Source organism: Podarcis gaigeae (assembly GCF_964106915.1).
Source record: "Podarcis gaigeae genome assembly, chromosome: 13".
Taxonomy (NCBI): domain Eukaryota; kingdom Metazoa; phylum Chordata; class Lepidosauria; order Squamata; family Lacertidae; genus Podarcis; species Podarcis gaigeae.
Window position 1 is genome coordinate 28,397,709 of NC_139689.1, and position 21,069 is coordinate 28,418,777.

The 21,069-nt window shown below is 43.8% G+C and overlaps 2 protein-coding genes across 58 annotated transcripts in view; one reads left to right on the forward strand and one right to left on the reverse strand.

Annotated features, from left to right (window-relative positions):
* The window catches only part of MAPT (microtubule associated protein tau), an 84,955-nt gene extending 76,766 nt beyond the window's left edge, over positions 1 to 8,189 (forward strand). For 25 of the 35 annotated variants that reach the window (XM_083708556.1, XM_083708555.1, XM_083708531.1 and 22 more), the window contains 3 exons: positions 918 to 999; positions 2,959 to 3,071; positions 7,932 to 8,189. In XM_083708556.1, the coding sequence (XP_083564682.1) occupies positions 918 to 999; positions 2,959 to 3,071; positions 7,932 to 8,147 (411 nt within the window). In that variant the 3' untranslated portion in view covers positions 8,148 to 8,189. The other 10 variants (XM_083708530.1, XM_083708540.1, XM_083708539.1 and 7 more) reach the window with 2 other exon arrangements.
* Positions 8,190 to 13,303: 5,114 nt separating this feature from the next.
* KANSL1 (KAT8 regulatory NSL complex subunit 1) overlaps positions 13,304 to 21,069 on the reverse strand; it is a 154,262-nt gene continuing 146,496 nt past the window's right edge. For 17 of the 23 annotated variants that reach the window (XM_083708469.1, XM_083708467.1, XM_083708465.1 and 14 more), the window contains 3 exons: positions 19,337 to 19,449; positions 16,701 to 16,947; positions 13,304 to 15,494 (listed from right to left, as the gene is read on the reverse strand). In XM_083708469.1, coding sequence (XP_083564595.1) covers positions 15,267 to 15,494; positions 16,701 to 16,947; positions 19,337 to 19,449 — 588 coding nt within the window. In that variant the 3' untranslated portion in view covers positions 13,304 to 15,266. The remainder of the gene's footprint in view (positions 15,495 to 16,700; positions 16,948 to 19,336; positions 19,450 to 21,069) is intronic. The other 6 variants (XM_083708473.1, XM_083708463.1, XM_083708474.1 and 3 more) reach the window with 1 other exon arrangement.

A 21,069-nucleotide genomic window follows, 5' to 3' on the forward strand; every position in this document is an offset into this window, starting at 1 on the left:
TTTCAGTTTTTGTGGACATAAACCTTAAGTTTTACATCAGAAAAAGGTATTTAATTCTGTTTCTGGTTTTTTATATTTTCTCTGTAGCATATCTTATTTGATTATACCTCTGTCTGCTCACCCCTTTCTCCCTGTCTCACTTAAGCATCTTCCGTTCCCATTACTTTCCCGCCTCCTTCCTCTGGAGGTGTGATAAAGAGTTTGTGCATGCTGTGGAAATGCAATAAGGATAATGTTGACTATAGCCACATGTGGTGATCTTGCCAGACATTTTAAATCTTTTTAGATAAAAATGCTTGCAAGCATAAAAGAAATGTCTTTTTCATTACCTTTTGAACAACTGATTATATTCTTAAATTCTTAAAATATTCGAACAGAAAGGTTAAATATAAATATATAGAACAGATTTATTATGAATAACTACAGCAATTGGAATCTCATCTAACTTAAAATGAAAATGAATTCCTAAAGTTGAGACTGTGGAATATAGGTATGCTTAAAATAACAACTATGTTAGAAACAAGGGAAGAGAGAGGTATATTTTTTCTAAAGCTTTTGGAAACTCAGGTTACAAAAAAATGTCATCCAATCTACTTTTCCTGTTATATGATGATCCTTGTTACTTTTCTTTGAATTTCATAAAATCAATCAAAGAAAAAGTATGCATGCCTTTGGCGGGAGATTTTGCTACAACGCGTGCTTTGACTTCACAGTTTCTGGTGGAAAACTCTCCTTCTGCCTGTGCTTGAATGATTAATCTTTTAGACAGCTTTTCAAACTGCATTTCTTCTCCAGTTGGGTTCCAGTGTGTCGTCTGTCTCACTTTTTCTGCATATCTTGGGGAGACATTCTTTTTCAAGTTGAAATAAATTCCAGCCCCAAACACTCTGTGCACTTCTTTAATTTTGTCCTCACAGGTACAAATTGTTTACAAGCCAGTGGATCTCAGCCACATAACGTCTAAATGTGGTTCCTTGGACAACATTCATCATAAACCAGGTGATGGTGACTATATGTGTTTTTAAAAAACAATAGTTTCTTACTGGACTTCTAAAGGGGGTGGGACCCAATAGCTTTTTTATTCTGCTTTTTTGCAGACATTGACAAAGGAAAGGGGAGAGGAGGGAAAGAAGGACAATGATAGGTAGAAGAGGAAGTAATTACAACTGCGGAATGAAATAAAGATAGTCTGCATCCCATATAATGCTTGCCTCTACAGTGGTACCTCTAGTTACGTTCACCTCCAGTTACATATCCTTTGGGATACGTGCGCAGCAAACCCAGAAGTATTTTTCTGGGTTTCGTCGTGCGCATGCGCAGAAGGAGCTCCGGAACGGATCCTATGCACAACCAGAGGTACCACTGTACTAAGTTCTGTCTGAGAGAGAGAAATGTTTGCAAAATATTGGAATTGATCATCTACATGATTTTGTCAACTATTGGTTCACAGGGTTATTCTAGAAAAGCCTAGATGCATGACCAAGATAACATAGTTGCATAACTTTTTAGGTTATTATAAACTTAATATATTAATGATTAATGGGTTAGTACTTAATAATAGGGACGCGGGTGGCGCTGTGAGTTAAACCACAGAGCCTAGGATTTGAATCCCCACGACGGGGTGAGCTCCCGTTGCTCGGTCCCTGCTCCTGCCAACCTAGCAGTTTGAAAGCACACAGTGCAAGTAAATAAATAGGTACTGCTCCGGCGGAAAGGTAAACGGCGTTTCTGTGCGCTCCTCTGGTTCGCCAGAAGCGGCTTAGTCATGCTGGCCACATGACCCGGAAACTATACGCCGGCTCCCTCGACCAGTAAAGCGAGATGAGCGCTGCAACCCCAGAGTCAGTCACGACTGGACCTAATGGTCAGGGGTCCCTTTACCTTTACCTTACTTAATAATTTCATGTGCATGCCTCCAAAAGCCCTCCTACAGCGGCAAACATGTTGGATCAGATCTTTGATCTCTGGAAGCCCTTCCTAGGCATGGTTCATGGACTTGAGTCCTCTGCCTGTATACATTCTGCTGTAAATTTGCTTTGGGTGGAAAAACGTTGAAGAAATCTGGATGCCGCAGCAGATGCATACAGGCCTATTGGGGGCAACCATCTAACACACACGTTAGTACATACATTTGTGCTCTCTGGGCTATTTTGTCCAACCGGCTGGTACAGAAGCCAGTTGGCAGCAGGCACAGTCTACCTGCAAATGTAATTGATAAGGCCTTTTGTTGCTTCCTTTGTTCCTATAGATGGAGGCCATGAAAGAGAAAGGGAGGGAGGGAGAGAAAAGGAGACTCTTTTTAAAGAGTGGGTCTCATCAGACTGTTGATGGTATTTATCACCTTGGTATACTAGGTACATATAAGCTTGCTAGCATCTAATTTAAAGTACACCCTACAGTGGCATGTTCAACTGTTGCCATTTACTTTCTATACAACTGAGTTGCATAGTCAAGTGAGCAAGCCACATACTGGTGACAGGTGGCAAACAAAACACCTACCTGACAATATTCCTTGTCTATAGCAGTAGCTTACACACTGAGCACCCACCAAGTTGATCCAAGATAATTTTTTCTCAAGCTCATCCAACCCAACATCCTCTTCTTTTCTTTTATTTATTGCCTGCTAGTATTTCATTATTTTTTCACTATTTTGCAATTCATTCGGCTGGCATTATTCTGGACCAACTGCTTCCACTTCTAATGCTGAAAGGGAGCATGGACATGTAGTAAAACTTGGTCAGTTTTATGAGATCAAAGTATATTTGCAAATTGGGTGGAACTTGCCTTCTGCTGTGTGAAATTGCTGGGTTTTGTTTTTTGCTTTCTAGGCTGTAGAATTTATTATTTACTTGCGCTAAACTCTGAGGATAACAAGCCAAATCCATGACATTATTTTCTCCAAATCTCGTACACACACTTTTTAAATATTTGTTAACCCTGCCTTTATTTATCCTCTAGGTGGTGGGCAGGTGGAGGTGAAATCTGAGAAACTGGACTTCAAAGATAAGGTGCAATCAAAAATTGGGTCATTAGACAACATCACCCATATGCCTGGAGGAGGAAATAAAAAGGTAAGCATTCTTCCTCTTGCTGTTTTCTGTGCATGAGGGGAAAATCTCATCAAGTTAATAACAGGTAGCAGCATCTTTCTCAAGCCCTGCTCCCCATCAGTCTCTGATGTTGCTGCTTTGAACCTTGTTTTTTAAGTCCCCTGTTTTCCCTATGCATTTTCTGTATGCTTCTCTAATGCCTACTAAATACCTATTACATTTGCCAGAGTAACAGCAAAGGGGTAATTGCTTAGCATCATTCTCCGCTTTGTTCCAAAAAAGGGAGCTGCCTCAGAGACTAAACTATGTGTTACATGCAAAATCTTTTATTGGAGCTGTGATGCTGATCTTCCCCTCTCCAAGCTGAGGTGATTGAGAGCAGAAAAATAGTGTGGGAAGGAGAGTTCAACCCTTTTCCCCACACTGAACACGCCCCTCCCCCCGGAGGTTTAAAGCATGTTTGTACATAACATGTGGTTAGTTCCTTAGCAGCTGCCCACAATGATGGCTGAAGTGGGGTAGGACTTGCCCTTCAGAAGAATTCTGTCCTTCCATACTATCCAAGAGGCACCTGGGGGTGCGTACAGACATACCTAAAAACAAAGCCTGTGGGCTCTGAAAGCATTGCCATCATGTTATTGCCAGACAAACCTGTTGCTGAGTTTGGAGAAAAGAGAGTTGAAGCAAAAACTGACTGACTGCAGGGTCTTGTGCCGAGCCCTGCTGAATCTAGTCCTGCATTGCATTCCCATAGTGGCCGACCAGGTGCCCGTGGGAAGCTGCAAGCAGGCCCTGAATACAACCATTCTCCCAACTTGTGATTCCTGGCTAAACTAAATGAGAAAGGGAAGTTGGGTGTTCCCGCTTGTTAATTGGCAGGTTGGTGGGCAGACTTACTGGTGTGGCGGTCAGGCAAGCACAGTGTGGGGGGTGGGGAGGTGATGTGTGCATGGGGCAGCAGCATGTTACATCAGAGACCTCCTTCCCTTTTCTCACTCCTAGTTCCTTTTGTCATGCTTTGGTGTTTCCAGCTTTTCCTCAAGTGAGCATGCCTGTTGGTAGACTGTTTATTTAATGAGTGGATTTAATGAGCCTGCCTGTTGGTAGACTGTTTCTTTAATGAGTGCATTTGCTATCTGCCAAGATCTTGGAAGGAAATTCCTCTCCAACTAGGGATATAAGTTAGGTTGGCCTTGCCTTTGGAGATACAGGAGAAGTTAGTCTTTCTAGCCAGCGATCCTACTGATTAAACAGAGGGAGCTTCAACGGTAAGTTCAGTTTCCCCTTTAATCACACAGCTATATATCATTGGTGCTTTACATAATTTTTTTAAAAAAGCAGAAAGTCTAAAGCATGGGGAAGGGGCAGCAAGGAATGCGGTGTTTACAATGGAGGTAAGTATGCCTGTTGATTTGCAGCATAAAGGAGGGGAAACCAGGCTCACATCACTGGAGAAATTAACATGTCGGCTGCCATTTTTAGGTACGTCTGTATGCGCCCAGAGGGAGGCAAAGGTTTCAAATGGAGCAAGGAGGAGGAGGGGTCTTTGATTGCTTGGCTATGTTTGCTACTACAGTCAAGACTGATGTCTGATGCTGTGGTCTAGATATCATTTTCATAAGGTATACTTGAGGCCTTTTAAAATTTCACAAAGCCCCTGCTTTGCTCTAAGAAGGCCCTTATCAACTTTTTTTTTGCTTAAAAAGAAAGGACCCATTCACCATTACCTGCTCACATATTGCTGGTATCCAGGTTGCTGAGATATTTAATGTGGCAGAGCAGCCTATTCTGTTGGTCCCTCCATAGGATGCAAATACGGCCAACTGGAGTGGTTCTCCCAGAAAGACTGATAAAATGATGAATCAGCACAGTAATTCTGTTAAGGCGGACCTTCCCCATTGAGGTCATATAATATACTTAGAAGTTAATTGCACAATTAGCTTTTTTCCTTGGACCAGGCGTGCCAGCTTACTGTGCATCTGGGAATATCAAGTCCCTAAATCATTCCACTTCAGAATAGGATTGCCAGCTTTTCAGCTGGCCCCTATATGTGTGCCTTTAATAGCGGCTTAATGTACAAACATTAACAGGTGGTGATATTCATTTCTATGCTATGAAAAGGTTTGCCCTCTGCTTTCTGTGTATCAAGCTGCTGTTAAAAGCAAAAGAGCAGTCCAGACTGGGTTAGTTTTCCTCATAAATTGGCAACCCAGTTCAGGCAGCTTATACACAAAGAGCCCTGGAGCTATCAGCAGGGATGCATCATAGGTTTTGAAACCCCATTTGGAGAGTGATTCACGTATACCAGTTAATTCTGTTTGTTTGTTTGTATTTGCCTCATCTCTTGTGCCTGTCTTGGGGAGGGAGGCTCTACTCACATGCATTTCAGCCCCTTCCTCTCAGACGCATCTCATTTTAGTAGCCTTAGAAATCTTTCTAGCTCTCATTGGCTCCTTCCAGTGAATGTGCTGGCTTCTGATGGAGGAACTTCTCCGCTTCCTTATCCTTCTCTCAGTGTTTCACACATCGGAGCATCCACCTCTTTTCATTCCACCTCTCTCCCTCTCCCCTCTTTTTCTGCATTTCCTGGACCACAGTTGGGCTTTTGTAGCGTATCAGAGAAGGAAAGCCTTGCAGGCACTGTGAGCATAAGTATGACTTTTGACCCACTTGGATGGCCCTATGCTCCAGGCACAGGAAGAAGAGTCCATGAATGGCAAGCAGCGTGATGAACATAGTTAAAGGGGGCAGAGAATTCATGAGAGTGAGAAGGTTTAATGTCAGGAATAGCACTGTTCTCTCCCCCACTGATTCCCCTCCCCAAGAGACAAGTTTAAACTTTGGAATTTATTCCAATTATATTAATTATTATATTAGCTATCTGCTCAGGCTTGGTGACCATTCTGTAGTTGTGCCCTGAGACAGCCAGGGCATCTAGAAGGAATCCTTTCCTGTGATAACAAATTATGCTAATGAAGTGTGAGCATCTGTATTTCTTGGGAACAGTAAAGAATATGGGAAACACTACAGAGGTCCTCTGCTTTAGTAGCACCCCTGCACCAGCCATCACCAAGCTATATACAGTAACTTCATCTCACAATAAGTTGTTGCTTTAAGCAAAAAACCCTGCTGTCGCCACCTGATAAGGGGAGGGGGATGTAGACTCTAGATACCCACGCCTCTAAAGACTTCTTCTACAACTGTGGAATGGGGGTCCGCAACCCCAGCTACCCCCGATCATTTGCTGGTATTCCTGGGATTGCTTAGGGGTCTGGGAAGACTCCTGGCTATCTCTAATGTAGTGGCCCAAAGGCTGTAAACGGAGCTCTTTTTCCTCCGCAGAGCCCTTAGCACTTAAGCAGGGAGTTGAGTAGGAGGGCCCAGGTGCAGGCTCCAGCCCACCCTCTCAGCACTTCTGGCTAATGAGAGAGGAGATCCAGAGGATAAAGGTTGTATCAAAGTTAAGGCCTTCTGAGAAGATCAATTTTTTATTTAAGAAGGCACCTATGGTGACAACAGTAGCATACAAAGGCAAGAATTAACCCTGCTTTTTTGTGAAGGCAGAGTTAAGATTGGAAACTGGACAAAGCTTTCTTCCCCACTAGAATTATTTTTTGGTAAAAATCATTTGACCCTGCTTTCCAGAAGAGGAGTTAACCCATGCCTGTATGTTCCACTCCTCTGCTGACTGACAATGGCAAAATTCATCAGCCATCTGCTGAGTGGTATGAGACATATCGGAGTGCACACCATCTTTATTCGCTAGCTCTTGCATTCTCCATCTCTGGTTCCTGTACCTTCTTCTGCACACTGCAGTTATATTCCTGATGCTCTGTCCTCCTCCAATTCTATATGTCCCTCCCTCCCCATTGAAGATTTTTGGTTTCATGTCATCTTATTTGACGATGCTATTTTGCATCCCACTGACCTTCTCCACCCACATGCAGAGAGAGAAGGGCAAGGAAGACACGAACGGTGCTCAAAACTGCCCCAATAAGACTGGGCCTCCTTCCCCCATCACGGAGCCCTCCATCCCTGAGGAGAGCCCACTCCCCGACTTGCACCCATGTGATGCCAGTAAGTAGTTACCTGTTCTCATGAGCTTTGTGAGAGCTAGATGGGAATCAGATACCCAGAGCTGGGAGGGTGTGGGGTGGTAAGGCATCATACTAGTTTTCTCTGATTTTGTTAGATTGAAAACCTGGTGTTCTGTACTAACCCTAGCAGCTTAATGTGAAAAAAACCCCTGTACTTTAAAAATATTTTGGACTATCAGACCTCTATCACCATTCCACCTATCTGCAAGATTGGCTGCTGGGATCTTTCATCTGGCATGGTTTCAAGATAAGGGATGCCCAGTTTGATAGGAGACTCGACTTCTTTGCCTGAAAACATTCATAAATTTATTTGGATAGGTCACCTTTTCATAACATGGTAGTACAATTCTGGGAGAAGCTGCTTTTGAAAGAAGTTGACATTTTTGTATGTTCCATTTCATAGGCTCATAGCACACAGTTTGCATACAACTTCTGTCTATAGGTTGTATGAAGCAATGTAGGATTCCTAGATCAAGGAAACATGGATATCATTATTTTTTTAATTTAAAAAAATGTCAGCCAAGCAAATGAGTGGAAGTGCCCTTATAACAACACACTAAAAACTGAGAGCCTGGATTTTCCTAATTCTGAGCATACATCAGTGTTCTGCCAAAGCAGCGGCGATGGGGAGAAGAGGAGCTGCGGCTGAACGAACCACTTTGGCATACCAGTCAAACTCTAGTGAAGGTATAGCTGAAGTGGGTGGTGGGAAAACAGCATCAACCCCCTCCACTTTCCCCTGTCCTGCTCTCTTGTCCTGACCTGCCGATGTCTCTCATTCCAGATTGAGAGCCACAAGCTGACCTTTCGTGAGAACGCCAAAGCCAAGACTGACCATGGAGCTGAAATTGTCTACAAATCACCCACTGTATCTGGAGATGCCTCCCCACGGCGCCTTAGCAACGTCTCCTCTACTGGAAGCATCAACATGGTGGACTCCCCACAGCTGGCCACATTGGCCGATGAAGTGTCTGCTTCCCTGGCCAAGCAGGGCTTGTGATTGTGTTAAAGTGGGTGGAGAGAATAAGAAGAGAAGAATCCACTCTGGCCTTTCTTCCTCTGTTCCGTTTTACATCTTCATTCCCCACCATTCCTTAATTTATTTAGTTTTTTATATTAATGGGCTAACTCTTTTAACCTGGTTCCCTGTCCCCCTTGCCATTTATTCATCTGTGGTCTCAGGATTTCAAAATTAGTAACAGTATGAAAACAAAGATTTCTTACTATATCTCAGTCTAGAGAAAGACATCATTTCACCACTTGCTCCTAAACAAAAGGAAATGTAATTGTTAGGAAAAATTGTGCTGCATAGGATATAAGCTTGAGAAAGAGGGTTGGTATCTGCCTCTGTCGATGTGCAGCAGCTAACCAAGTTTGTCCCCATGAACAGAGAAAAGAGCCTATATTGCTGTGGGATTGTTTAGTAACCTTCTTCAAGAACACCTGCTGTTTTGCATTTTGTTACAGGTATGTGTAATAGTGTAAGTCTAAAGCAGATATCAACTGCATACACAGGATTTGCAGTGTGAAATATCCCCTACTTCAGTCCTCAGGGAATTAGTCTTCAGAATCTCATCTCTGCAGGGGGACATGTTTCTATGCTGGGAAGGGGGCAAATGCCTTTTATTTTAAGTTTTCTTGAATGGGGTTTGACTAGAGCCATACCACTGCATGCGAGGGCCAATGCATTGGCCTGATACCTTTGAATTACAATAGCAAACAGCATTGAAATCCTGCCAGCTCCCTCAACTATGGTTCAAATGGTGCATACTGAGGAGCAAGGTGACGCTTGCCTCATGCGATTCTCCTTTGGGGATACTGTTTTTGCAAATGTAGGGACATTAAAAGCAAATTTTCATACTATTTGACTATTACTACCACTTTTCTCCCCTCTTCCACTTGCCTGCCTTCTTTCTCATCTTTCCAGCCTAAAAAATGCCACAAGTTCCATGCCCGTCTCTTTGCTCTTGCCATAACATTTGCAGGTTGGCTCAAAGGACTTGGTAGGCGTTCTTGGGGGAGGGGAGCAAGGAGGTTTGTGGGTTTCAGATTTGCTCCTTGTGTTCAGTCCGATAAGCATGGCCGTTTCTCTTGGTTTTCATGACAAAATTGTGGTTGTACGTAGAAATTTGTGAGGTAGAGGTGTGGTTCTAGGGTTTTTTGTTAAATGAGATAGGTGCACTTAAGTGCAAGTGCATGGGGGAAGAAGGGTAACTTCCTGGAAGGGCGTGCATGTGGGAATAGGTGCACCTTTTAGAATCAAGAGTCTTTCATAATAGTTGCATATATCTGATGCTCTCTTCATCGCATGCATGTTTGTTCCTCAGTACGTGCATCTGTGGAAGAAGCATCACAAATCATAGACACCAAAAGGTTTCGTTATCACCTCCAATACTTTTCCATGAAGATTGTTCACTCTTTCAGTTATGAGTACTCAAGCATTGCTCATGTAGTAAGAACAAGTCCCCAAACTTGGGTGTGCATGCTCCAAGGGAAACCTACAGCACAATGCAACCAGCAGGAATCTATTTCCCATATTTTCTGAAAAGGTGCCAGAGAATTCAAGTTTTCACAGGTGGGGGGGGGGAGAGTCCAAAACTAGCACACTGCAGAAGTGTCTGAATAATGACTGTTTCTGAACATAACCTGCATATGTGTACTGGCTCAAGAAGCTATCACACTAGCAGAAAGAGCTCTTTCCCTCACCTGTCAAAGTTGGAAGACTAATTGCATTTGTAGTACAGATTCCAGGGTCGTCCTTACAAACCCTTCCCCCCTTTGCTGTTTAAAAAACATTTACGATACGAGTTGTAGCTGTGCATCTACCTAGGCTAAGTGAAAATACTTTATTTTCAGAGAGTACTTTGCCTTTTGTGAATGGCTATTCCTCCCTGCCACTGCCTTTATCATCTTATAGAATCTTTCTCTCTCCCCTGCCCTCTCAAATTTCCATCCTTCAGATGTAAGTTCCCAAGCAACACAGGCTTTGCAAAACATAGCCTAGTTTATTGGAGTACTACCTGAAACACGGAAGAGCAACAGAGCTCCTATTAGAATTATGACACAATCTATTGCATGAACAGTTGTAAATAATACAGATTTTATAAGGCAGTCCCAGCACCACTTATACATTACACAGTTGGAATTGTCTGGATGTGTTTGGAAATTTCCAAGTGAGAGGATAAGATGGTTTAAGTAAAACAAAACACACAAACCCAAGAAGCGGGGGGGGGGGGGGATCTCAAATTGGTGATAGCATACATGGCTTTTTAACAGTAAGTTCACAAATATGGCAACAGAGGCCTGACCCTCAAAGCTAGGTCCAATAAGGAACTGTGGTGTAGGTTTACAGCATAGTATTTAAAGCTTGGCAAGGCGTATATTATCTGAGTTTGCCAAACTGATGGTGGTTGTTGGTGACTGGGTGGCAGTGTCTAAGTGAACCAGGTGTCTTGTCATGAGTGCAGAAGATTCTGCAACAGATAAGGATCATAGCATGCATAATTAGAATCACAGAACTGTAGAGTTGGGAGGACAGTGCTCATAGTGATTAAGAATTTCCTCTTCCTGTTCTCTCCATTTCCTCAAATAGTCTTGCTACCCAACTCGTGCATCTGTCTTTGTACTGAGGTGGGGAATCTGTGGCACTGGATGTGGTGCTAGTCCACAGCTCCCATCATCCCTGATCATTGACCTATGTTGTTGGGGACTGGTAGGGAGTCAAGTCTACCTTCTGAAAAGCTACTGGCTCTGCACCTCCATATGATGGTGGACTCAACTCTCCATCTGCCCAAGCCAGCAGAGTAAATGGTCAAGAATAATGGAAGCTATAGACCACCAGCAGCTGGAAGGCCACAGCCCCACTGCTGCCACATAATTATTCCAAAACCCCACACCATTGTGAAACAAATCTTCTGTACCCTAGCCAGAGTAGCCTTTGTACAATGCCACAGACCTAGGCATTCAAGGATATTGGAGGAATGTTTGTGGAAACTGCAGCTGCTCAAAACCCCCCCAAAGTGGTAGAGAATATTTGGGGGGGGGGACTTGCAAAGTGGGCTTCTATTTCTAAGTGGTGGTGAAAAGAAAAATCTTTAAAAACTTTCTTTGCATGTTTTTCTGAGAAAATGTCTGATGCGGTGTTCAAATTTCAAGCCAATGCTGGTTGCTAAACTTAATACATTCCTTGTGAGATAAGACACCTTGAAGATGGGCTGTGTGCATGTGTTTTTGTCCTTGTTAGGCTGAGTCGGGACTAAGGCTTTCTGCTTTAGGAGTACCACCTTGCAAAGTCTGTTGCTGCCTTTGCTTGCTTATTGTTTTGAGCCATGGATAAAATCAGTTCAACTAATTGTTGGGAAGTACAGATTGTCCATTGTTTCTGTAAGCAAAAGTATTTTGTGGAATGAAGTAAAAAAAAAAAAAAGTTGAGTAAGTTGTGACTAAGATGAAAGATGGGATAGCATGGGAGAGGAACCGATTGGGTTCAAGAATGTTACTTTGTTGGCTATATCACTGTACTGCAGTACCAATGTGGTAGGCAGGGTTCTTCAGACAGATCAGCATATTGGTCAACTTTCAACAATTTCCAGTAACTCTATGATACTGTATTTAAAAATAAAGCCTGCAGTTGTATTACTTTAGGATGTGAGGAAGCTTAATATGCCTGAAGTGAACAAATGTGAGATTTTTCCCACTGAGCGCATATACCATGTCACTGAGATTCTTTTCTGTTTGCATTAGGCGATTGAGCTAGGGCTGGAAAAACGTCATCTTTTGTCAGTTTTTGTATTGGCTTAAGCTGTAAATAAAACAATAGCCCTCTTTATTCAGTATGAAGCAACAAAAACAAACACAAAGTTATATTTGAGATCATTTGACTCCCTGATTCTCCTGAATATTAACAGCCCTTGCCTTCATCCATTCATTTCACTGCTCAAATCTTCCCCTTCCCCAAGCATAGGATCAACCATTGAAACATTCTGAGTTATTTCCCCCCACCCCAAATTTAGCCATCTCCCTGTCATAATATCTGTTTTCAAACATGGATTTTGATTGTCTTTATGGCTCATTTTAGGATGCATAATGGCATCAGTTTTATAGAGGGTTAGACCCATGAGGGTTCCAATCGAGGGCCATGTTGAATTGACTGGCTGGTGTCTTGTCTTGGTATATAAATATACATATCTAGGGGGTTGGAAAAGTGTTAAAATTTGACAGATGAAAATCATGGTTTTGAAAGTTAAAGAGGGAAAAAAATGGGCTTTTTGTCATGAACTTGAAAGTATGAAAAAGGGACAATGGAGTTTGGAAGACCCAACAAATTCCCTTTTAAGTTTCTCGGGGGTGGGGAAACGGGGTGGGAGGGGGTGGGAAAGGAGTAAGATCTCCATATGATCATCCTAGCTTAGCTACCTGTCTGTGACTGTCCATATTGTACTTGTGTGTTATAACAACTGGTTTACACCGACTTGCTGTAAAAGTGAATTTGGAAATAAAGAATTCATTACTACAATATTAAACGAGCTTTGCCTTTGTTGGAGGGTTATGGTGGAGACTGGGGTAGTGCAGAAGTAACACCGTTCTTGCTGGAACTAACAGACAGATCTGTTTGTTAGCGCTGTTCCAGTTTCATATACTTAGGCCTTTGTGAATTCTTACCACATCATTAAACTGAAAAATGTTCCTGTGAAGATGGTACTTCCAGAATTCCTGTTTTTGCTTTCATTCATTTTAAGCTGAGTTCTCATCATCTGGACAAGACACTCATCCCCCTCTATGGGCATGGCAAGACCTTTTTGTATTGAGGGCTGTATTCACCCTTGGGTAATTCTCCAGGAATCATGTGGCAGTAATGAGCATAACAAAAAAGTGGCTTGCATCTTCACCAGGCTGCTGGGCTAGGCAGAAAGGTATCCACCTCAGCACCATGGCTACCACCATTTTATAATATTCTGGGGGAAAGCCTGTCTTTGAAAATGCTAGTTTCAAAAAAGAAATTTTAAAAATGGTGATTTAAAAGTTTAGTCACATTCTTAAAGCCATTGCTTGCTTTTATTCCTTGATAATTTCAATCGATACCTCTGCATCCTCACTAATCTCTAATAATAGCACTCATCCAACTGTTATTTCCCAAAGAAGAGATTTAGCACACAGTTTTCTTAACTTTTTAATTTTTTTAATCTTTTTTTTTTTTATAAGCACACATTTGTGCTTTGGCCAACAGAATCAAGACATTAAACAAAGATCAGCTTCTCTGAAGAAAAGCGTTTCTATATAACAAGGACATTACACAGCTTGAAGCAGGAAAAGAAATATTTACAAAATACAAGGTGGTTTTTTTTCTGGATTTTTCCTTTATAACGCTAAGAGGGTTATTCAGAATTTTCAACCTTATAAATAGAAAAGCACTTAATGCAGAGGGATATGGTAGCATTGGGTTTTTCCTCTTCTTAAAAAGAAATTAACTAGAACAGAACCAAAAACATTAGGTAATGTTGAAAATTGTGAAAAAACCCCAACCATTAAGCAGTTTAGCTACTATTTCGTTACGATTACAAAATGAGAAAAAATGTATTTTTTTCCTTTTTTGGTGATGTGATTAATACAGAAGACAGGCGCAATGCTAACAACAGGACAGGGACCAACAGCCACACCGCTAGGGGTCAGAAAAACATTACAGATGGATCGGTGTGCAGAATCTGGGAGCCACTGGGGATGTGATGTGAACGGCCTCTTTAAATTAAAAAACAAAACAAAGTGATTTTTAAAATTTCCAAACCTGTTGAGCTTGTCAATAGCCAGCCCAAGAAGTTATGAGAAAGAGGAAAGAAAACTTGGCGGAGAAGTTTACTTTTGAACTAAGGGGTGTGTGGAAGTGGAGTTAAGCAGTAGTGGTGAAAAACAAAGTCCTATCTTTCTCCAGGAAAAAACAGTTGAAAACAATTTAGATACTCAAACATAGCTTAAAATATAAGATGTAATCTCAAGCAATGCATAGACCATATATTTCTATATAGGGTGGGGGAAAAACAATGAATTTTACGACACTTGCTAAAATATGGCTTGTGAATCTGGGGTGGCAAGTTCCTGAATCCTGCTGACATCCCTTCTCAGTATTTTAAGGCTTAACACTACTGTATTGCAACTGAGCAGCAGAAGAAATACAACCTACTGCAACTTTCAGACTAATGGGCAAAGTGCAAAATTAAAAAGGGAATACTGAAGTGTTAATAACTTGACAGCATTTAAAGGGGAGGGGAGAATGACAACCCCCCCCCCCAAAAAAAAATTCTAGATGGGCTGACAGCCTTTTCCCTGCTCCTAACTTGCTACTTGGGGAGGGATTAAGCAGCACAGTATGAGCTGAATAAAACTGATTTTTAAAAAAATAAAATCACATCCAGGGTACTGATAGGGAATTGCCTTTTCTTGTACAAATCTTTTAACATGGATGGTCTGAAAAGCAGCAACAAACAGCAGAATGGATTAATAAATGTAACAGAGGGTGAAGGAACTGGAGGGGAAGAGCTTCTTCTTCTTCTTCTAGCCCACAAGGTGGGAAGCCATCTCTTTTGGGTGCAGCTTCAGGGAGAGTTTGCATTGCAAGTGCATTCTAGTGCCACTGCGGCCCAAGAGCAGAAACAGATAGTGAGGGAAGTTGTACTCAGAAGACGTCACTTTTCACCACTAATTTCACTCCACTAAAATCTTGGGGGAGGGGCACAGTGATGGTGGTAAGGTGAGGAGAACAGACACCGAACAGAAGAAAAAGAAAAAAAGGAGAAAGAAAGAAAAGCCTTTCACCAGAGAACCAATTCCAGGGGTCACTTGGCCAGCTTCACCCTCCTGTTTGTGGAGTGTACACCTAAAGCATGGGAAAGGGGAGACAAGTTTGCTCTCCTCATTAGACCACACAGCACTGGATAAAAGGTGTGCGTGACAAGGAAACATGGAAAGAAAGAAAGAAAAATAAAACAGTTTCTAAACTCCTTAAATTCACTAAAAACTGTGAAAATTCCCGGCAGGATGTTTGAATATCAAACGCAGATTTCAGAAGCTTTAATGCCAAGAGTTAGTTTGGTGGATTGCTTTTTGCTCTCATCTTCCTGTCCATCTCTTATCTGTGGGTCGGCCGCTGAACTGTGGCCACGGCCCCTGGATTCCGGCTCTTGAGGCAAGCGAGGGTGGGCGAGGTGGGAGCTCCGTCTGTTTCCCGGGAAGGCTTGCTACCGGAGGTGCGCCGTGTGGACCGTGAGGCCCGGTCGTGCGGATCCAACTGGTCCTCACACTCTGTCTTGGGGTTGTAGGACAGTGGGAAGTGGCGTCGTTCCCAGGGCTGTACAGTCTGAAAAGCAACCAAAGAATGGTCAGGGGGGCTTCAACATCAATCTGCATGGCATCTGCACACCCTTTAGAATACATCAAACCATTATCTCTGTAGCTAAGTCCCAGACACACAGTTCACTACAGAAACCTGTACGGCAATATTAATTGAGGCGTTTTCCGAGAAACGTGTTGCCCGGTTGGGAAATGAACGGGAGTTGGGACAGTTAGCACCAGCCCTGAATTGGGGCCTTTATATAGAGTCCTTGCCTTGTCCAAATTTTTCTTGGAAATCTCCAGGAGGTATCCCCCAACTTCCCTGGGCAATGTATACATTCTCTTCCCATACACAAATCTTCCCAATATTTAACCTAAATCCTCCATCCCTGAATCTTCAGGCACTGACAGCAACCTGCTCCTATTCCAATAAATGTGCAACAACCTTGTAACCTTCTCAAGAAATGTGCAACATCCTTGCAACCTTCTCAAAGGATGGGAGTTAAGTGTCTTGACTGAGGCACCCCTTGCCAACACCTGGAACCAGACCACTACCTATACATCTTTCCTAAATAGTTTTTATCTAGCAGGATAGCTGTATTCCACACTGCTGTGCTCCACTCCACCAGGCTTCAGTTACGCCCACTATATCTCATAGGCTCTTGTCCACAACTAAGCACTCCTATCTCCTCCTGGCGCATCTTGGTTCAGAAGTGTCTGGTAGACCCTTCTGGTACCCTGAAGATGTTGTTCTGCCATTATTTTCCATTGGCCATATTAGCTGGGGCTGAGAGCTGTTGTCCGAAACATGTGGTAACCCTGGCTGGGGAAGGTTGTTCCATTATCAGCATAAACAAGGGATGGAAGCTGTGGGCCTCCAGAGATTGGCCAAGCTGGCTGATGCGGAAGAGAGTTAAGTCTAACACCAGAAGGCCCCTGGCATAACCTCACCTGTGAACACTGACAGATTGATAGCAGTTCCACTGAGAAATTGCGTCCAGTGCTTTTGTTAAGACAATTTTTGCACACAGATGGACTGGGGAAGGGGCCCCTGCTTTCTGTCCAGAAAGTAAAACCCCACTCTAACTACAGGCGCCCTGGAAACCCGTTACTGGAGGGCGGGGAAGAGAAATTGCCTTCTTCACAGTAGACATTACTTGTCTGTCAGCACAACTCATTAATATTACCACCTAGAATGCTAAGCAAAGCCGCAAAGAAACCCACCACTCACCTGTTCATCAAGGCCAGATTCCGGTGTGGAACATCGTGTGTCCTCACTGGACAGATGCCGCATGGAGTCCCGGGACAGAGGGGTGTGGGGACCAGAAAACATGTCTGGGCTGATGGGGCTGCGTGGCGAGTGGGTGTGGGAGACATCAGAATGCGCGTAGCAGTTGCCAACATCGGGTGATGCTGGTTGTGGGGTCGAGGGGTTCCCCAGCTGCGGCGTTGTCCGTCCATCTGTGGATCTGTAAGACCTGGAATGACGACAATGCATTTCTTTTCCCCCCTCTGCTTTAAAAAAGGAAGGTGCCAGCATCACATGTTGAAAGCCACACGTTCCCAATGGCTTACATTCGAAAGGCCACCAGAACCCACCCAATAGTATGCCCTTCCACCTCACTCAATCCAGATTAGTTTCAAGCAGAGCACAGCTGCAGTGCTGGGAAAGGGCCAGGAGAGCAGGTAGATGAAGACAAGCCCTTTCTTCTCCAAGTCTGACATGCCCTTCCTCAACTGCTGCCACCTCTCTGCTCTCATATCCTGACAGATCCCTGCCTTCACCCTCAGGTCTCCAGCTCCCTCAAAGAGCTCTGCCCTTTCTCCCCTGCTGTCCCATCGGAACAGCCTTCAAATCCCTCCTACGACCTGCTGCCTCTGGCACAATTCCTTTGTCTTCAGATTCTCCTCCAGAAGTGAGGCACCTGCAGTCGGGGAGTCTAATGAGGCCCTTTGGTCTGCTAGGCTGTTTGTGCCAAGCCACACAGTTCTGTCCGTCATCCGGTGTCAGGGACAGGGACAGGTTTGGTGCTGCAGCTTCAAACGCAGCACCAAATGCAAGCTGCGGCGGAACAATCCCTTGGGAGATGCAGGTTAAATGTGGCACTGTTTGAATTTGGTACTTTTCGCTGCTGTGCTGCTTCTAAAAGTAGCGCAACAGAAATGCACCAAATCCAAAAGCAAAAGCTCCCGATTCTTCTGTTGCAACTGTGGGTTAAATTCAAGTTGTGGCTGTACAAGGATCAGGAGCTAAGCAAATTCCCAATTCAAACAGTCTTGTCCACCTGGAGTAAGGGTCCCGCAGAAGATTGACACCTTCCAGCTCCGGCGAGATTTAACTGTAATGAAACACCTGTCCTGTCCGTCCCCCGTCTAGCCATGCTGCAGTCTGCCTCCCTCATCTTTCTATTGTATTCCTTGTGTTGAAGTCCACATTGTAACCTCCTGCACGCTTCTACTTTGTTAAATGCCACAAGCCATGCACGCCTGTAAAAGTGCAAAACTCGCAGAAATGTTGCGCCACCAATCCCAGGCAAATAATGTCAGTTGCCAGTGCCTGTTAATAACCTGGCTGCCATGTTCTAGGCCAGGAAAGAGGAGGTTGTGGCCTTCCAAATATTGTTGGATCAAAACTCCCATCAGCCCCAGTCAGGATGGTCCATTAAATGGTCTGGGATGATGGGAGCTGGAGTCTTAAAAACCTCTAAAGGGCTGAAAGTTCTTCAACCAGGCTCTGAATGAACCACAGTTTCTAAAGGCAGCCCCTCTTTCTAGCCTCAGACCATTGGTGCCTTATATCTTCTTCCCACAAGCAAATACCAGAACATTGCCACACTCAAGACAAACACTGCCTGTGCGGCAATACAGAGGAACACTGAAAGTAAGTTGCCCACCACCAGGGCATTTGGGCTTGTAGAATCACAGAGCTGCAGAGTTGGAAGGGAGAGTCATCTAGTCCAACCCCCTAAAGAGCGAAACTCTGCAAATTCACAATGAAAAGAATGAGCCATTCACTCAAAACCTTACAGGGTGATTACTGGAACCAAGCTATGTAGAGGGGTAGTTCAGATTTAGCTTCCAAATTGTGGTTTGTAATTAGGTGCCTAAGCCTAGGGCTCAGGCACTCTGTCCTTCCTTTTGGGTGTGGCAGTTCCCCCTTCTCATTTCCTGGTTCGAGACAAACCATAGGTTTGTTTTGTTCAAATGGGCAAGCTATAGTTAAACATTCTTCTGCAAACAAGGACTGGTTATCAGGATCAAACCCTGGTTTCCAAAGCAAGTTGTGGTTCAAATGGAATGGTAAACAATGGTTAGTGTCCAATCAGGGTAGGGGTGACCTGCACACAACCCAGAGGTTGCACTCACAACTGAGCCACCTCAGATTGTTTCAGCCCCTGCCCTGTTTCTTTCCTGTCTGCTGGCGAACACTGTGGGTTTTGTCTTTGACCTGTTAAGTTCTAAAAGGCTTTTGAGTAGTGCTGGCATTCTCCTTTATTGGAGGGTGGCCAACTCTGAGCATCTGCTGGGACCCAGACTCACAGAATCGAAGAGTTGGAAGGGACCCTGAGGGTTGTCTAGTCCAACCTCTCGCAATGCAGGATTCTCAACTAAAGCATCCATGAGAGATGGTCATCCAGCCTCTGCTCAGAAACCTCCAAGGAAGGAGAACCCACCAGCTTCCAAGGCAGTCTGCTCCACTGTTGGAACAGCTCTTACTTTCAGAAAGTTCTTCCTGGTGTTTCGATCTCAGATCCTAGGCTGCAGAGAAGGAGAAAACAAGCTTGCTCCATCCTCCCCCATGACAGCCTTTTAGATATCTGGAGGTATTTATAGGCACTGTGGTGCTGAAACAGCAGCTGGCCTTACCTGCTGCCCCGCCGCTGAGGCGGCACAGTTGTGCTCCAAAGCCACCTTGCCCGTTCCGACTCCTCACACTTGGCGTGGAGAGTGGCAAAGGCTGAGTCAGACAGATCCTCTATCTGGAAGAGAAATCATGTGAGGTTAGCACTGAGAGTCTCCAAAGCGTCTCTGGTTTCAATGAAGGAGGCTGTACAAAACACCACCTGGCACCCCATAAAGGTGTTCAGGCACAGCAGCTGTTCTCTGCTCTTCCACTCTTAATTTTCTATCCATGAGCAGCTGGAAGGGGCAGTTCAGACAATCCCGCTAGTTTCTGTGAGCACACATTTGAGGCAAGAGAAGTTGGGCGAGGGCTCATTTGTTCCCATTCAAAACTCACTTTGCCCATTCAACAAGCCCCACAGTTTGATCAGGAAACAGTCATACACAGCAAGACCCAATTTTAGGAGGTGATGAGCTTTGCTGCAGCAGAAAGACCCTCCTCCAGTTCTGAAAACTGATTTAGGTTTCTCAGGTGTGCTTTTTATCCGTATCCTGGCAGTGAGAGGCTGGAACGGCCTTCTTGCAAACAACATCAGTATTCTACCTGGGACGGTTCTTATGTAGGACAAGGAGCACAGTAAGTCTTAATTTTTTAATTTGGAATGAAAGAGTGAATGAATGATGCCCCACTCTGCTTAGTTATTCCACATACCAAACCCAAACTTCAGAAAGCTGCTATTTTTCAACTGGCAGACCACTTTTGGAAATGAAACAAAATTGTGATCCAAAGAAGGTCACATTCCATATATGAAATGTCTTTACAACATATGTCCTTGTTTGCTTATGTTGCAGGGAACGGGGGACGGAGAGAAGCCTGTAGCTGGAGTCCAGAACATTTAAAATGTTTTGAGCTCTAATATTTCTCTGTGCCTGGAGGCTCTCCCCTTCCCTGAAATTTGGTGCCTTCCCATTTTTCTCTTTTAAAGTATTGTATTGAGTTAATTCATTTGGATTGTTGGTTTTTATTTTGGCAAAGAGCAGAATGTAGTGGCGAAAACAGAGAATAAATGAGGGGGCAATTTTATTTTTTTGCCATAGACAAAAGTTTAACTGACAACCACAAAATGGCATCACATGGTTTTTAAAAACCAGCTGCTATTCAGTAAAGAAAGCCTGCATGACACAGGCCTCAGATGAGTAGACCTAGAACCAGCCATATCCTGAAGAATGTTCAATTTCTTAGGGTGAGGTTAAATATGCACCACCTGGGGGCAAAATCCCGTACGTGGGTAACTTTCCAACCATAAAACGATCACGCCATCTGACAAACACAGTGTCATTGCTTTAAGGAATGAATGCCTAAGCTGAAGGCTACGAAAGCTGCACTGCCTGTACACTTACTTCCAGACTCTACAAAGGCATATTAAATAAATTACACTGTAGGTTTTGTGACCACATAAAAAGCCACTTAAAGGATGGCAGTCGAAGATTAAGGCAAGGCTGCCTTCTCCTTGCAAGAAGGCATTGTTTGCCAACCCGCCAGTATTCACTGCATGCAGCATTGTTTTCATTCTGCTGCAGTTCATCTTTCGAAACAGTTACTTGTCTCGCTCTCTGCTGTGGTGAAATTTATGTAGTTTATTACGTACGTTACACTGTCATTATGTTATTCCACCCTGTTCATTTCAGTGCAAAGAACACAAGGCAAACCAGGGGGGTGGGGAGGCAAGGCAAGTCAGACTAATCTGGCGGCTATG